The 13819-nt window shown below is 40.0% G+C and overlaps 1 protein-coding gene across 1 annotated transcript in view; it reads right to left on the bottom strand.

The window, feature by feature from the left end:
• Positions 1-13819, bottom strand: part of TTC37 (tetratricopeptide repeat domain 37) — a gene marked incomplete at its 3' end in the record, with an annotated part of 42775 nt that overhangs the window by 14558 nt on the left and 14398 nt on the right. The window contains 16 exon segments of the mRNA XM_010082053.1: positions 425-548; positions 1405-1529; positions 2836-2913; positions 3482-3575; positions 5231-5372; positions 5970-6044; positions 7018-7086; positions 8144-8200; positions 8316-8377; positions 8497-8575; positions 8742-8886; positions 9846-10022; positions 10825-10927; positions 11727-11980; positions 12407-12531; positions 13348-13527. Of these exon segments, the coding sequence (XP_010080355.1) occupies positions 425-548; positions 1405-1529; positions 2836-2913; positions 3482-3575; positions 5231-5372; positions 5970-6044; positions 7018-7086; positions 8144-8200; positions 8316-8377; positions 8497-8575; positions 8742-8886; positions 9846-10022; positions 10825-10927; positions 11727-11980; positions 12407-12531; positions 13348-13527 (1889 nt within the window).

The raw sequence follows: 13819 nt of genomic DNA, 5'->3' as shown, positions 1-13819 counted from the left end.
TCCCACTAGCCCAGGTTGCTCAAAGCCTCATCCAGCCTGGCCTTGAACCCCTCCAGGGATGGGGCATCCACAGCTTCGCTGGGCAACCTGGGACAGTGGCCCACCTCCCTCACCGGAAAATGTTTGTTCCTAATATCTCCTCTAAATCTCCCCTCTTCCAGTTTAAATCCATTACTCCTCACCCTGTCCCTCCACCCCCTGATCAAGAGCCCCCCATCTCTCCTGTAGCCCCCCTTCAGCACTGGAAGGCGTCGTAAGGTCTCTGCGGAGCCTTCTCTTCTCCATGCCGAATAACCCCAACTCTGTCACCCTGTCCTTGTACAGGAGGTGCTCCCACCCTCTAACCATCTCCGTGGCCTCCTCTGGACCAGCTCCAACAGACCCATGACTTTCCTGTGCTGGAATCATTATTCCTTCCACTCACCACTTAAACAGCAGTGTCTTTGCAGCATCCACTTTCTTCTGTTTATACTCTATTATTGCCAAGGCAGTCAGGATATGTGCTTTATCTTGTTCAGACTCAGCAACAGATAAAGCTTTTTCATAGGCTGGGAAAAATTAAAGATACAGAATTGAAGTAGGAGAAATAAATACAATGTTTATGAAGCCTCTAGAAAAGCATGATATTAACACACACACACACAGAGGCACTTTGGTTTCAGGTTTACTATATTTTCACACCTCAAATCATAGGCAGAAGACAAAAAAAGTTGACTAAAACTTTGGAAGTAACTGTATATTAGGAAACATCAGATTTACAGGGCTGTTTAGAGCCTGGGAGTTGTTTAATGTGTAGCAAGTGAAAACAGAATGGAGAAGTAGTATTGACATATTGAGAAAAAGCCTGAAAGAACAGTTTTAATGCTGTCATAGTTTACTTATGAAATAGCACTTCAGATGGGCACACATCACTTCAACTAAAAACCAAGAGTTACTTATAATGTTGAGTTGGTTGCTCCTTAGCAAGAGTTTACACTTCTGCACTGACAATTCAGTTTACCTTTTTGTGAAGTCTCACATCTTAGCAGTTCAGAACACAACAATACTGCACTTACATGTATCACTAAAGCTAAGTGCTTTGAATAACACATTCATCTTCTACCCAGAACTGATTTTTCCAGGAAAGCCATTTCATCTGGGAACAGAGGAAGCTAAAAGCAAAACAGCTTAATGGACAAGAATCAAACACTTGAAGAAATGTAGCTTCCCTTTGTGCATTTCAATAGTTCTAGCATCCCGCTGAATAGCTTAATGATTACAACAGTTGTGGAATTTGTACTTGTGCATTAGGACTGAAAGAGTGAAACAAACTGAACTACAGCTAGGTCAGTCACACAAACAAATTTGGTAAGATTCATCTCAAGAGAAGTGTTCTGTAATGGTTTGAATTAGGCAGATGCTTACCTTTGATACTTTCTTGTAAGAGTCCTTTCTTGAAGTAGGCTAATGCTATTCCCACAATGCCATCAAACTCAGTCAGGGGTGTTGATGTGTAAACCTCAATGGCCTTATCACACTCACCAAGAGCACTGTAAAAACAAAACCAGCCACTGGTAAGACGGATGTAGCAAGAGCTCCTATGACTCACATAAGCTGTCCTTGCAGACCAGTATCCTTTTCTCTACAGCAGCTGTAAGCGGACCCCTGCAAAACAGCAACATTAGGACAAGAATGCGTAGTATTTCCCATCCTCCTTCTGTTATATTAGCTACTCTCTTCAATTATCCGCTGCATGAAGACCAACTGATATGAAAAAGTCCTCCCCATCCGCATGACAGCCAAGTAAGGATGGCACTTAATGGTCGACCACAGTGAAGTGGGAGAAAATAGCAAAGAAGAAACATGAAAAAAGCAAATCACACAAAGATACACAAATGCACATACAGACAGAGAGAGACCATTCTTGTTCTAAGACCACCATCGAAGAACTTACACAGGACTGTGTTTATTAGAACTAGTTATTAGCTACTTGAGCTTTGCTCTTGTGTAAGCTGCATACAGGAATCACCACACATACAGCCTGGATGTGAGACTACAGGAAACTGAAGAGTTGCTTCTAAAATCTTCCCTGAAGTTAAAGAATGAGTTATCACATTATCACAGCCTAGAAGTTCCAATGTCATGTAGGGAACTTAAGAATACATGAGGTTCCCCTAGAGAGCTGAAAAAAAATCCAATGAGCAGAGCTTGAGCTATCTCATATCAAAGAGAAGTTTGAAAGACTTCATCTGTTAAGACTTGTCTCCTGTATTCCCTGAGAACCTGAAGGCAATTGGGAAGGGAACTTAGAATTGTGAGTAGCATCGCAGCAGAGAGGGTCATCAGCAGAAAGACCACATACATGTACACAATACCCCAACTCCACACGCTTCAGGTTGTACAAGTCAATACAAATTCAAATGGCAGGTAGAAGGGATTTTGAATAAACCCTGAAGTAGCTATTTTACTCAGACTAAGCCTACTATGTGTCTCAAGTGTGGAGATCATTAAAAAAACCTCAATTTATTCTGGAGACCATTCAACACCTATATCGCGTAGGCTATGTTAAGGCACTTAAGTATAAGCTAAGAACACAGGAATCACTGATATCTTATAAATTGTCAAAATGTATACCAATTTGTTGTAATGTGGTTTTATTTTTTTTTTAAATACATTACCCATGTCTGGAGCACATACAAAGTCTGGTCAAACTGTCTACAGTTAAGAATGATGTTTAACAGATGATTTTTAGCAAGCACCTTTTGCCTTTCAGCCTCACCTGCGTTTTGCACCACTGCATTCACTACATCCAAAGCTGAAGTTAGAAGATGAGAAAATATGCCAACAAACACTTACCAGAGTGACCTGCCATAGTTTTGCATTGCTATATTATATTTCTCAATATCCTCAGAGTTTTTCAGCAATGAAGCTGCCCTGAAAATAACCGCAATTAAGAATAATTACAATGTGAGTATAACACGCATATTTTGACAATAGTTCTCAGGGTAGAATGGACACATGTTTTATGCAAAAGCTAATTAAGCAAAAACAGAGCTTACTTTACAGTTTTAATGCATCAGCAAACATGTTCACCAAACATGGTTTCCTTTGCCACCTCCCCCTACCATTTGAAAAGAAGACCGAAGAAAAACCAAAACAAAGCTCAACAACCCCCATCAATTAGAATGGGGTAGAGACCAAAACTAAAACCAAGCTAACAAACTCCCAAAATTTCACATAAATCCCATACATTGAATTAGCTAAACATCCTGGTAAGATACTCAAGCCTTGGAATGCCTTTACTTCTCCAGTTCTGTGTTCTGCATACTGATATAAGAACACCTCCACACCTCCCCTTACAGTGCACTTAGTTGCAGTGTACTGTTGAATTGAGAAAGTAAGGTTTACTAAAGGACTAGAAAAGCCCTTAAGTTTTTCAGCTGGTGTACAGAAAGAGGTCAAGGAGGTTCTGTCAGTAAACCTTCCAGGGTGTAGAGTTTACCTTTCATAGGCATCTGCTGCCTGTCTTTTTAGATGCAGATACTCATTCAAATAACCAAGCATCGTGAAAGCAGATGCATCATCCGGATTTCTTTCTACAAAAACAGAATTGACAATACAGGAGAATATGATCAGAAAGAGCTACGAAAAACCATCACAAAAACATTGCTACACTGACGCGTATGCATATATACAAAACACTTTGCCAAGTGCTTCTGTCAGTTGCTCACTGGAATCATTTTGACAGGGTGCATACAAATAAAGAAGAGATACTAAGACCCCCAACATGACATTATGTTAGCTAAAAAATGCTAAAAATCTTATGACACAGCATTAATGCATTCAATACATTTCAAGTTTTTTAGCCTGCATTAGTTTGGGGGGGGGGGGTTTGTAATGAAATACGAAACTATGCAGCTTGTATTAACTCTAGTAAAATACCAGTAGAATCTTATGGTTTATTTTTAATACTACAACTTTGAAAGGCTTGTCAGTAGCTAAAGCACAGATTTGTCAGCATCTCACCTCAGACTTTAACTGTTTTTCCCAGTCTAGGAAGGATCATGTAGGCCCCTCCTGCAGTCCGTTTAAGAACACGGACTTCACAGACAAAGAAATGTAGTCTCACATTTATCTCATTTCAATTGCTTGCACCTTATTTTGTAGCTCTCAAAAATCAGCAACAGATTACCGATCAAATGATTTATTTACAGTAATATATGCAGATTAAAGAAAATCTACATTTTCTCTATCTACCTTCTGGGCTAGATATCTACAAGCCTAGCTCAACAGATTGGCCACACTGGCTTGGAAGCCTGCCCACGAACACGGTCCATCTCCTGCTGACGGTCACCACAATCACAGGCTTGAGGTTATGGAGTTACACAGCATCCAGGAACAGGCTTCTGCCAGAGGGGTGGAGGAGACAGCATTTATCTGCACCTACACACGCAGACACACCCAAAAGAAGTCTGAGAGGGCTCTGGGGCAGCCAACACAAGGAGGACATGGATCTGTTGGGAGTGAACTGAGAGGACAGCCACAAAGATGGTTAGAGGCTGGAGCACCTCCCGTACGAGGACAGGCTCAGAGAGTTGGGGTTGTTGAGCCTGGAAAAGAGAAGGCTCCGCGGAGACCTTTGAGCACCTTCCAGTGCTGAAAGAGATGGGAGGCTCTTGATCAGGGGGTGGAGGGACAGGGCAAGGGGAAACAGTTTTTTAAGCTGAAAGAGGGGAGATTTAGATGAGATATGAGGAAGAAATGTTTTCCTGTGAGGGTGGTGAGGCAGCGGCCCAGGTTGCCCAGAGAAGCTGTGGATGTCCCATCCCTGGAGGTGTTCAAGGCCAGGCTGGATGAGGCAACCTGGGCTAGTGGCAGGTGTCCCTGCCCATGGCAGGGGGGTGGAACTGGGCGATCTTTAAGGTCCCTTCCAACTCAAACCATTCTATGATTCTATGACAGCAAACACTTGATGACAAGTGTGACAAGGCTTTGGTCCTTATTTTGATCAGTCTTTGAAAAAAATTCTGTTGGAATGAGTATGAAGACAGAACTCAGATCTATTTCATCTTCATCTGATACCTAAACTCAGTGGCCCCTTTACCCTGTTTTTTGTTACTTACTTTGCAATTCAAAAGCCTCTACCCAACTCACCCACATGACTCTTTGCCAGAACTAGTACAGGTGTATCTGCTCATTCTGAGGGCATCTCTTAGGCTTGACAGGTTAGGGAGGCATTTAAATTACCTACCTGTATATTTGCTCAAGACCACCTGGGCTGCTGGAATAGCATTCATTTGAACAATGTTGTACAGATATAGTTCAGTGTTTCTGTTGCTTTTGTCCTCCAGCGTTGAACATACCCAGTGGGCATAGCCTTTTGCTCCCTCAGTCTCAAGAAACAAACAAAAAAAACCCCAAAATAGGAGTCATTAAACGTGCTCAAGCAACAGTAAAAAAATAAAGATTACAATAACAATTCCTTGTTTTAAGGCAGAGTCTAAAAATCTGCAGCAGTTTTAAGGAGAAGAAAACACCAAACTTAATGCAAACTTTGGGCAAAGAGAACTCTTCAATTAACATTATCACTTGCTGCACCACTGGAGGGATGACAGACAAAAAAAGGTACATGAAAGTCCTCCACTTTCTTAGAACTCAGCGTGCTGGCAATATCCTTGCTCTCTCCTGGTATACTTATAATTCAAGCCCTTGATCTCTTTCCAGTTCTGTGGAACATCAAGAATGCTTTTTCGTGACTTATGGAGCATATTTCTTGGACCATTGGGACTAAAGCATTTAATAAAATAACTGCCTGCTATTCAGTGCCAGCACGAGGCAGGAACAACAACATGGAAGTCAGACAATCTCATCTAGAACATGACCATAACTGTTTCACCATTCAAGACACGCCTATTTTTTGAAAATTACATCACCTAAGTAGAGAGATTAGTTATGCAGAAACTTCAGGACAATACAACTGTTACACTTACATGCATGCTGAGTTCAGTTGTGTGCCTGAAGAGATCCATAGTATCATAGCTGCCTACTGTCTCTGCAATAAGAGCCTACAGAGAAGCAAGAGTTGCTGCAGTCAGCTACTTTAAAAATTACGACATTGACAAAAAATTCAGCACACAATATGTCAGGCACATCTTAAGCACTTAGCATGAAGACATACTCTCTTCCTCACATTCTCCAAGCAACATTGGTTTTAAGAACAAAATGAACACAATTAAAGGAAGCACAAGCATTTTCCATTGTTATCAGTACTTGAAAACTAAATGTCTTCTGATGCAACTTTGCATACTTGAGGACAAAAGACTGTGCGTTAGCACAATTTATAGCAACATCTGACACGAGCTGAATCTCCATGTTCTAGTTCTTCCCTAGAACCCAGTCTCAATTAGGTATTATTAGCAGGTCATCAGCGTGGGATTATGAAGAGCACCTACAGTGATCAGAAAACTATGAGTCATAAGTATTTCTACTAGTCACAGATGGCCTAGATACCCCTGGGAACATATCCAAATCTCAATAGTAGTGGGTGGAAGGGACTTCCCAGGAAGTAAGAACTTTTGCCCCAGGTATATTAGAGACTTACTCTTTCCAACAGTGAAGTTAGAGGAAGGGTCTGAGAAGAGAGCTAAACAGTGCCGTATAATTGGCTGGTGGTATGGCTGAAGCTGAAATAACTAGCACCTTATGAAGATGGTGCTTTTTTGACAGTGCTCAATAAAAAGCTTCAGAGCACAAATAGTGACTGGTCTTTTAATAGCTATTTTCTTACAGAACTCACAACACCAGCCACAAAACCATTATATAAAGACACCTGACAAATGTAGCTTCCACTGTATTACCACTATGGAAACAAAGGGCCCCACCCACCCTCAGGGGAAGTAGAAGCCCCCTTTACTTAAAAGTCTACATTTAACTTCCAGGAACACGCTTAATTGCCAATTATTAGGATGGAGTCCAAGTTCTCTCTTTGACTAACAACCATTTTTGGTCCACAGTTGTATGATTTTTTTGTCATCTTACCTGCCCAAGCCAACACAATACGTAAGAAGGCTCCAGAGACTGGGCTACCGCAAAGGCTTCATGAGCTTGCTGTAGAACCAAAGATAACAGTGCTGTTGTACTGTCTGGCTTGGTAACAGCACTTTTGAGTATACAAAGGTATTCACATGCAGTAGTATTGGAAGAGATTCCATGGACAAAATTAGGTCACTACTAACAATATCTACGGTGCCACACAGAACAACGCATTGCCCAGAAAAATAAACCAGTTCAGTCTTATTAAGAAAAAAAACCAAAAAAACCACAACCGAACAAGGCCAAAGTTCCCCTTCCTTCCAAATATACTTCCTTCTCATAACAAAACAGTTTAGCAGCTAGATTACCTCTTCAAACAATTATTATTTTGACTCTCGGAAGATCCAGTTTTGGAAATTTGCTTTTCCTTCATGCAAACAGTTAAACTAAAACATTTTCAAAATAGTAAAACTGATTACCACCCAGAAATTATCTTTTCCTTATGGATTGCTTATGTTTTCCTCCCTCAATGTGGCATAAGGTGAACAAAGTCTTAGCAATAGTAGTATTAGCAGTAAGCAGTCTACAGTATCAATTTACTTTTATTAAAAATAATTCTGATTATCACATTTCCAATTAAACAAAATTTCTGTAATTCTGACCAGCAAATACATGAGAAATCTGGATTTCGCTTATGATGCACTTTAATTTTCTCCAGAGAAACTCTGAAGGTTATACAGAATTACAGTACATCCTATGACATGCTGATGAGAAGAAAGCAGCTACATATGGGAAACTGAAAAATGTAAAGTTCAGTTTGTGATCTACAAACTTGGTCAAACCTGGCGTGGACTGGTTTGGACTCCTCAGTCCTTCCAAACAGTTTTCATTCCACCCAGTTGCTTGGAAAGCAACCTCGCCAATCCAGTTCACTTAACCTTATCACCTCCAGAACAAATACTTAATTCATTTGTGTGCCTCAAGTAAGGGACATGTGCCAATTTAACTTTTTTTAAGGGAAGTAAGTTTCTCGAATCTGAGAGGGACATTCTTCACTGTTTGCCCCCACTTCTGCCTGCGTATACTCCCTTAAAAAATGGAAACTATATTTGAGGATTGGAAAGAGAGTTACCTCAGTATTTCCAGTTACCAGATACAAAACCCCCAAGTTGGTCCAGGCAACAACATTCTAGACACAACAAAGAAAGTTAAAACCAATGTATTATTACTATTTAACACTGCATCAGGGGAAAAACGTTTTAAATGCCCACTTGAAACAGATGGCAGCTGCCTACAGCACTTACAATTTGCTCAGCTTGAACAGATTTGATGAACGAGTGTTGAGCAAGAGCATAATTCCCAATAGCTGGGGGGGAAAAAAAGAAAAAAGGAGAGCTAGATCTAACTGAATTTCATAAACACCATTAGTCAAATTGCCTTCTAATTTAGGATATTGTGGAGCTAGGGGTTTCACTTAAGACTTACCACTATAGGAAGCAACTACACCAAGTGCATTCCAAAAAAGATGATTTTTGCTGTCAAGCCTCACAGCTTTTTTGAGACACTGGAAGAAAATCACATATGGATTATAATCACTAGAAGAGCAAAAATTAAGACTACGGACTTATTTATTCAGAGATGTAGGTTTTATTAAGGACAGAGAGAGTAGGCAGACAAGCACCAACACAAATTTAAATTTTTAACAACGTAACAGGGAAAACAGGCAATACCTGTAAAGACTTCTCTAGCAGTTCACTGATCTCATTCGAGTTAGTGTCCACTGCTGTGAGGTACTCTGCTTGTCGATAATAATTTATTCCAAGATCACACCATAAACTAGGCAAAGGCATCAGTTTCAAAGCTCTGCCGTAACACCTACAGAAACATGAATCACAGAAGCATTATTCCAAGCCTCTCTACATGAAGAGCAGAAAGCTGAAAAAAACATTCAGAAGAATGCTTAAAAACCTAAACCAAGCAAACACACATAAATACAAACAAAACCAGACAAGAACAGAAAGCAAATAACAGCTAACCCATTTTAATTCAGACAGTTATCTTCCCAAAATCAATCCTGGTCTAAAGGCAGTCTGTAGGCCCACCACTCATAAAGCCACAGATGTGCATTAAATCAAAGCTATGTCAGCTGCAGTATGCATGCTTTTACTCAAAACAAACATCAGTCATTTTTACAGTTAATCAGACATTCCCCAGGAAATATCTGAGTTCACATATCCTGGCTGAGATTTACTGAGCGGCTGCATTTCCTGCCTTACACATTCAACTGCACAAAGCTCAAAGGGAGTCACAGAAGAAGCTACAGAAATACTACGAATACTCTCTATCATCGTGAGCTTCCAGGGCCAGAAACAAGGAATTCCCTCTTCCAATGTACTCTAGACCCCATACCTAAGACAAGAATTGATGACATTTTAATAAGAAAAAGCACAGACAGAAAGCTTTAAGTATTATCTCGGACTTCAGTGGTCCTGGGAGAATTAGTTAGCAACTACTGCAACCAATCCATTTAAAGAGGCACGATTTGTTGAATGACAGGCAGGATGCAACCATGCTCTGGAGACAGAAACAATAAGGAGAGCAGGTGCTAGATGAAGTGTTGACAGCTACTGTGGTAATCCAGGAAACATACCCTAAAATGAGCAGTGCAATCTGGAAGAAGCATGAGAATCTATTTATCACCTCATGAATCTTTGCTCAATATGCAGGTGCCGACAGACCAGCAAGGCTTTAATTTTCTAGAAATGGTCTAGAATACTGGAGACTCTGTAGAGTCTCAAGCTGCACAGAAGCTCTTGATAATAAAAACTTTTTACCTTCCTCCCAGTCTGAGCAGCTCATTTTTCTTCAGCACCTCTTTGTCTGCATTTTTGCCCAGAAGGGATCCTTGAACTTGAACATTCACTTTGGCTGGTGAAATAACATGCACACTAGTACAGGTATCTCCAAGCATCTTCCAGAGGCAAGATACATCAGGACGCTGCTTTGTTGCCCTGTAAGTAACGACACAGAAAACCTGCACAACCCCCATTTAGACCCTTCAATATACTCTTCTGAAAGTTCATCACTGGCACAAACTCAAATGTAATTAATCAATGAGCTGTTTGCCTTTTTTTTTAAATTCAGTTCTCTTCTTACTCAAGCTACAGGTCTAAAAGGTCAAAAATAGATGAAAAAAAAGGAGAAACTACAAAATGACAACGTATCCCAACCTTCTCTGCACTAAGAGACAGTTCTGAAAATTAGCCATTATCTATTGACATGTCAGCTGACTACACCCACGCTTGCATTTCAGAGCACTACCACGTTATATTACAAGACATGACTCATCTGCAGAAACCTGATGGACCTTCTCCTATAACAGCAGCTATCATAAGGCTTAATTTAGGACATTAAAGCATTTTGCACAAAATGCAAAACAAAAAGATTGAGGGATGGAAGGAAAAATTTCCTCTCATCCACCATTTTTGGTAGAAGTCTCCTCCTCCCAGCCACATATATCCAGGAGGACAGCTGAAGAGAATTGTGTGTCATTTCACATTTGTGTTACAATCAAATAATTCCGTATTTTTAAACTGAAAAAACAAAACTCTACAATTACCATTCATTCAAGCAGCTTAAGTCCAGAATGCTTTATTAAAACCATTTTCAATAAGCACATTCCTACTTCTAGATTGGAAGCACGGTCCATTCACTTTAGTTTAACCGAAAATCCTCAAACACATAGCTCTTATTTTTCTACCCATCAATCCACAATCCCAGTGGAAATTAAAAAACTGAACATTTAGTACTAACCTTGTAAAAAATTCAAGAGCCTGCTCTATGTAATCCACAGCCTTCCTATCAAGATAGTTATCAAGGGCTGATTTTGCTAGCATGAGATAGCACTCCCCAAGTCCTGGAAATAAAATAAAATATCCTCTATGAAAAAAAATGCTTTAATAATATGCTTGATAAAGGAGCTGGTGTGGGAGCGTGGAAGCCTGCTCGGTGTTCTGCTTGATATAAAGATTTATACTCTGCACATGTTATGCCAAAATCAAAAGATCCACAGTGCTCACAACAGAGACTCTGCTTCTATCCTATACGGTCATGTGTGAACTGTAGAATAATTTGAAAATTAAAATAAACCAAATTAATTATAAAAACCGTAACATTTAAGCTTTGGGTTTGTCCTCAAATACTCAGTAAGGTCCTCATGAGAAATCCGCTCTGCACTGGTAAATCTCTGACAAATACACCAACTTTCCGTTCACACAGGAGTCAAAAGTCATTGCCAAAACAAAGAAAGAAGAAAGAATATCAAGGGAGGCAAAAGGGGAAGTCTTCTTCAAGAATAACTGTTATTTAATTCTATTTATGCAAGAATCTATTTCATATGGTGCACTGGGTCTGGCTGAGATGGAGTTAATTTTCCCCACAGAGCTCTCTCAGTGCTGTGCTGTGAACTGGTAGGTAGAAAGGTGTTGGTAACACCAGTGTTTTGGCTCCTGCTGAGCAGCACTCACACAGCATCAAGGCTGTCCCTCCAACATTCCCCCCACCACCATCAGTAGGCTTGGGGTGGGCAAGATGTTGGAAGGTGACACAGACAGGACAGCTGACCCGAACTGACTACAGGGATATTCCATACCATACGATGCATGCTCAGGAATAAAGGGAGAAATAGTTAACACTTTCAGATACAGAGATACTACCTTTCAGTGCAGGCACATAATCTTCTGTCTTCTTTAAGATTTGTTGATAGGTAGCTATAGCATTTTCATATTTGCCTAGAATCTGCTCAACTGCTGCAGCTTTGTAAATGCTGTACACAAGCTCTGGGTTCAGCTCACTGGCTTTCCTGAAGGATTTTAGCGCTGTAGCATAACTACCTCTGCCCAAGTAAGCCTCCCCTAGAGACTCCCAGCAGTTGCAATCCTTTGGATCAGCCCTGAGAGCTGCCTGCAAACTGAAAATACCAAGACATAAGTTTAATTCAACAAAAAGGTGACACAAGTGAACATAAATGAATTACTTCCTTGCATTATATATTCTCAGGACACAAATTAAGAATTACATAGAACTTTTCAACACAGCATGGTAGTGTTTCCACCTTCAGCACACTATACAAGTTTAGACATTGTACCTTACCTTGGCTCATTATTCAGTACTATACTGTGCCTGTCTATGACAAGCCTGTCACCAGGCTTATTAGTACAGAGCCTGCTTTGCGCTAATTCTGGAATTCTGGAACAGCTTGCTCTGACCCACTTCCCACTGTTTAGTACAAGCTATCTTATAACCAGCTAACTTATTTTCAAAACTTACTAAGATCAAAGAGCTTTTTGTTGGGATTTATACAAAAATGACTTAAACCAACCACCAGTTCTCTTACTCAGCCACTGCTTGTGACGGCTGACCAGTTCTCAGGTAGTAAAGTCCACGATGAAGCCAAGCCCATTTTGCTGTACCAGTACTTGCTTTTTCAGTTACCTCATTTAGGATTGACAGAGCAGTGTCCTAACAAAGCACCAAAAATGCCAGGTTAGTAAATATATGTATGTGTAAAGAAAAAGTTCTTGTTAAAGAAAAATACCCTTAATCCAGCAAACCATTAAACTGTCTAATCTGTCAATTACCGTATGAAGAAATGTTACAAGTAATTTTTAAAGCTGGCAGGTCGAGTGGCAGATTAAAGGAGGAAATCATCACATCTAAAGGCATGATTGTTTCTTACGTACCTCTCTTTGCAAATAGATAGTAGCATCCTGCAGTTTTGTAGAGACTATTTTTTTAATTTATTTTTTTTTAACTAGAAAAAGATACAACTATTTGTAGCAAGTCGGATACTTAGACTGACTTTCCAGATGTTGAAATGGAGTCTGTCAAAGTATGGGTTGCTTTCTTGCTCTATATTATCATAGGCTAAAACCTTTTTATACAATGCTATATAAGAAATATTTTTTTAAATGTTCTGATGACTTCCTGAAAGCAGCAAGGTGGAGGATGGAGAAAAGAAGTGGCACAAGTTAAATACAAAAAGAAAACTAATTTTCTCTTCATGTTCCCTACTGAAAAAAATCCTTCATCTAAATGACATATGTGATGACTATAGTGTTATGTTTGGTTCCCCTACCCTTCTCTCCAGATATATTTAATTTGGAATTGAAGCATAAAATTGAAGCAGGTCCAAGTACAAAAGCTGCTAAGCAATGACAGAACATCTGTTTTCAGATCTTATTCTCAAATACAGAGGAAACATGAAGTGATTCCTCGGAGAGCAGGATTAACAGAAAAACAAAAGAGCAGTAATCCAAAGCCTTGAATGTACAATACCATGTCTCCAAGTTCCACACTTAAGTCTACAGCTGCTGTTCCAGATTCTTCATCGGTTTCATCCAGTTCAAAAGCCTTTTTGTAGCAACCACGAGCTCTACTTTTATCTCCAGCAATGTCTCTGTAGTAGTTCCCTAGATAATAAAAGACACTGCCCAAGTAGCTGTCCAATTTTGCAGCCTATAAGGAAATATGAACACAAGACAGCATTTTGAAGGATTACACTGATGGACAGGTCCAGTGATAACTGCTTGTTCAATCTCTGCTTACCAACTTCTTCAAGCTCCTTCTGCCATACTTGTGACTAGTCAAACTTTATTTTAAGAGTTCAGAGACTACCTGAGCTTTAAACACTGCAGAATCTGCCGCAAACCTCATGACACAAAGCATTTTGCACCTGAAGTACTAATAAGCTAGGTGTGCTAGGAGAGAACAAGTCCTTACTACATCCCATCATTTTTATATCCTACTC

Source organism: Pterocles gutturalis, unplaced genomic scaffold (genome assembly GCF_000699245.1).
Source record: "Pterocles gutturalis isolate BGI_N339 unplaced genomic scaffold, ASM69924v1 scaffold11239, whole genome shotgun sequence".
NCBI classification, from domain to species: Eukaryota; Metazoa; Chordata; class Aves; order Pterocliformes; family Pteroclidae; genus Pterocles; species Pterocles gutturalis.
The sequence above is the reverse complement of the archived record's forward strand: the minus strand, read 5'-3'. Positions and strand labels throughout refer to the sequence as shown.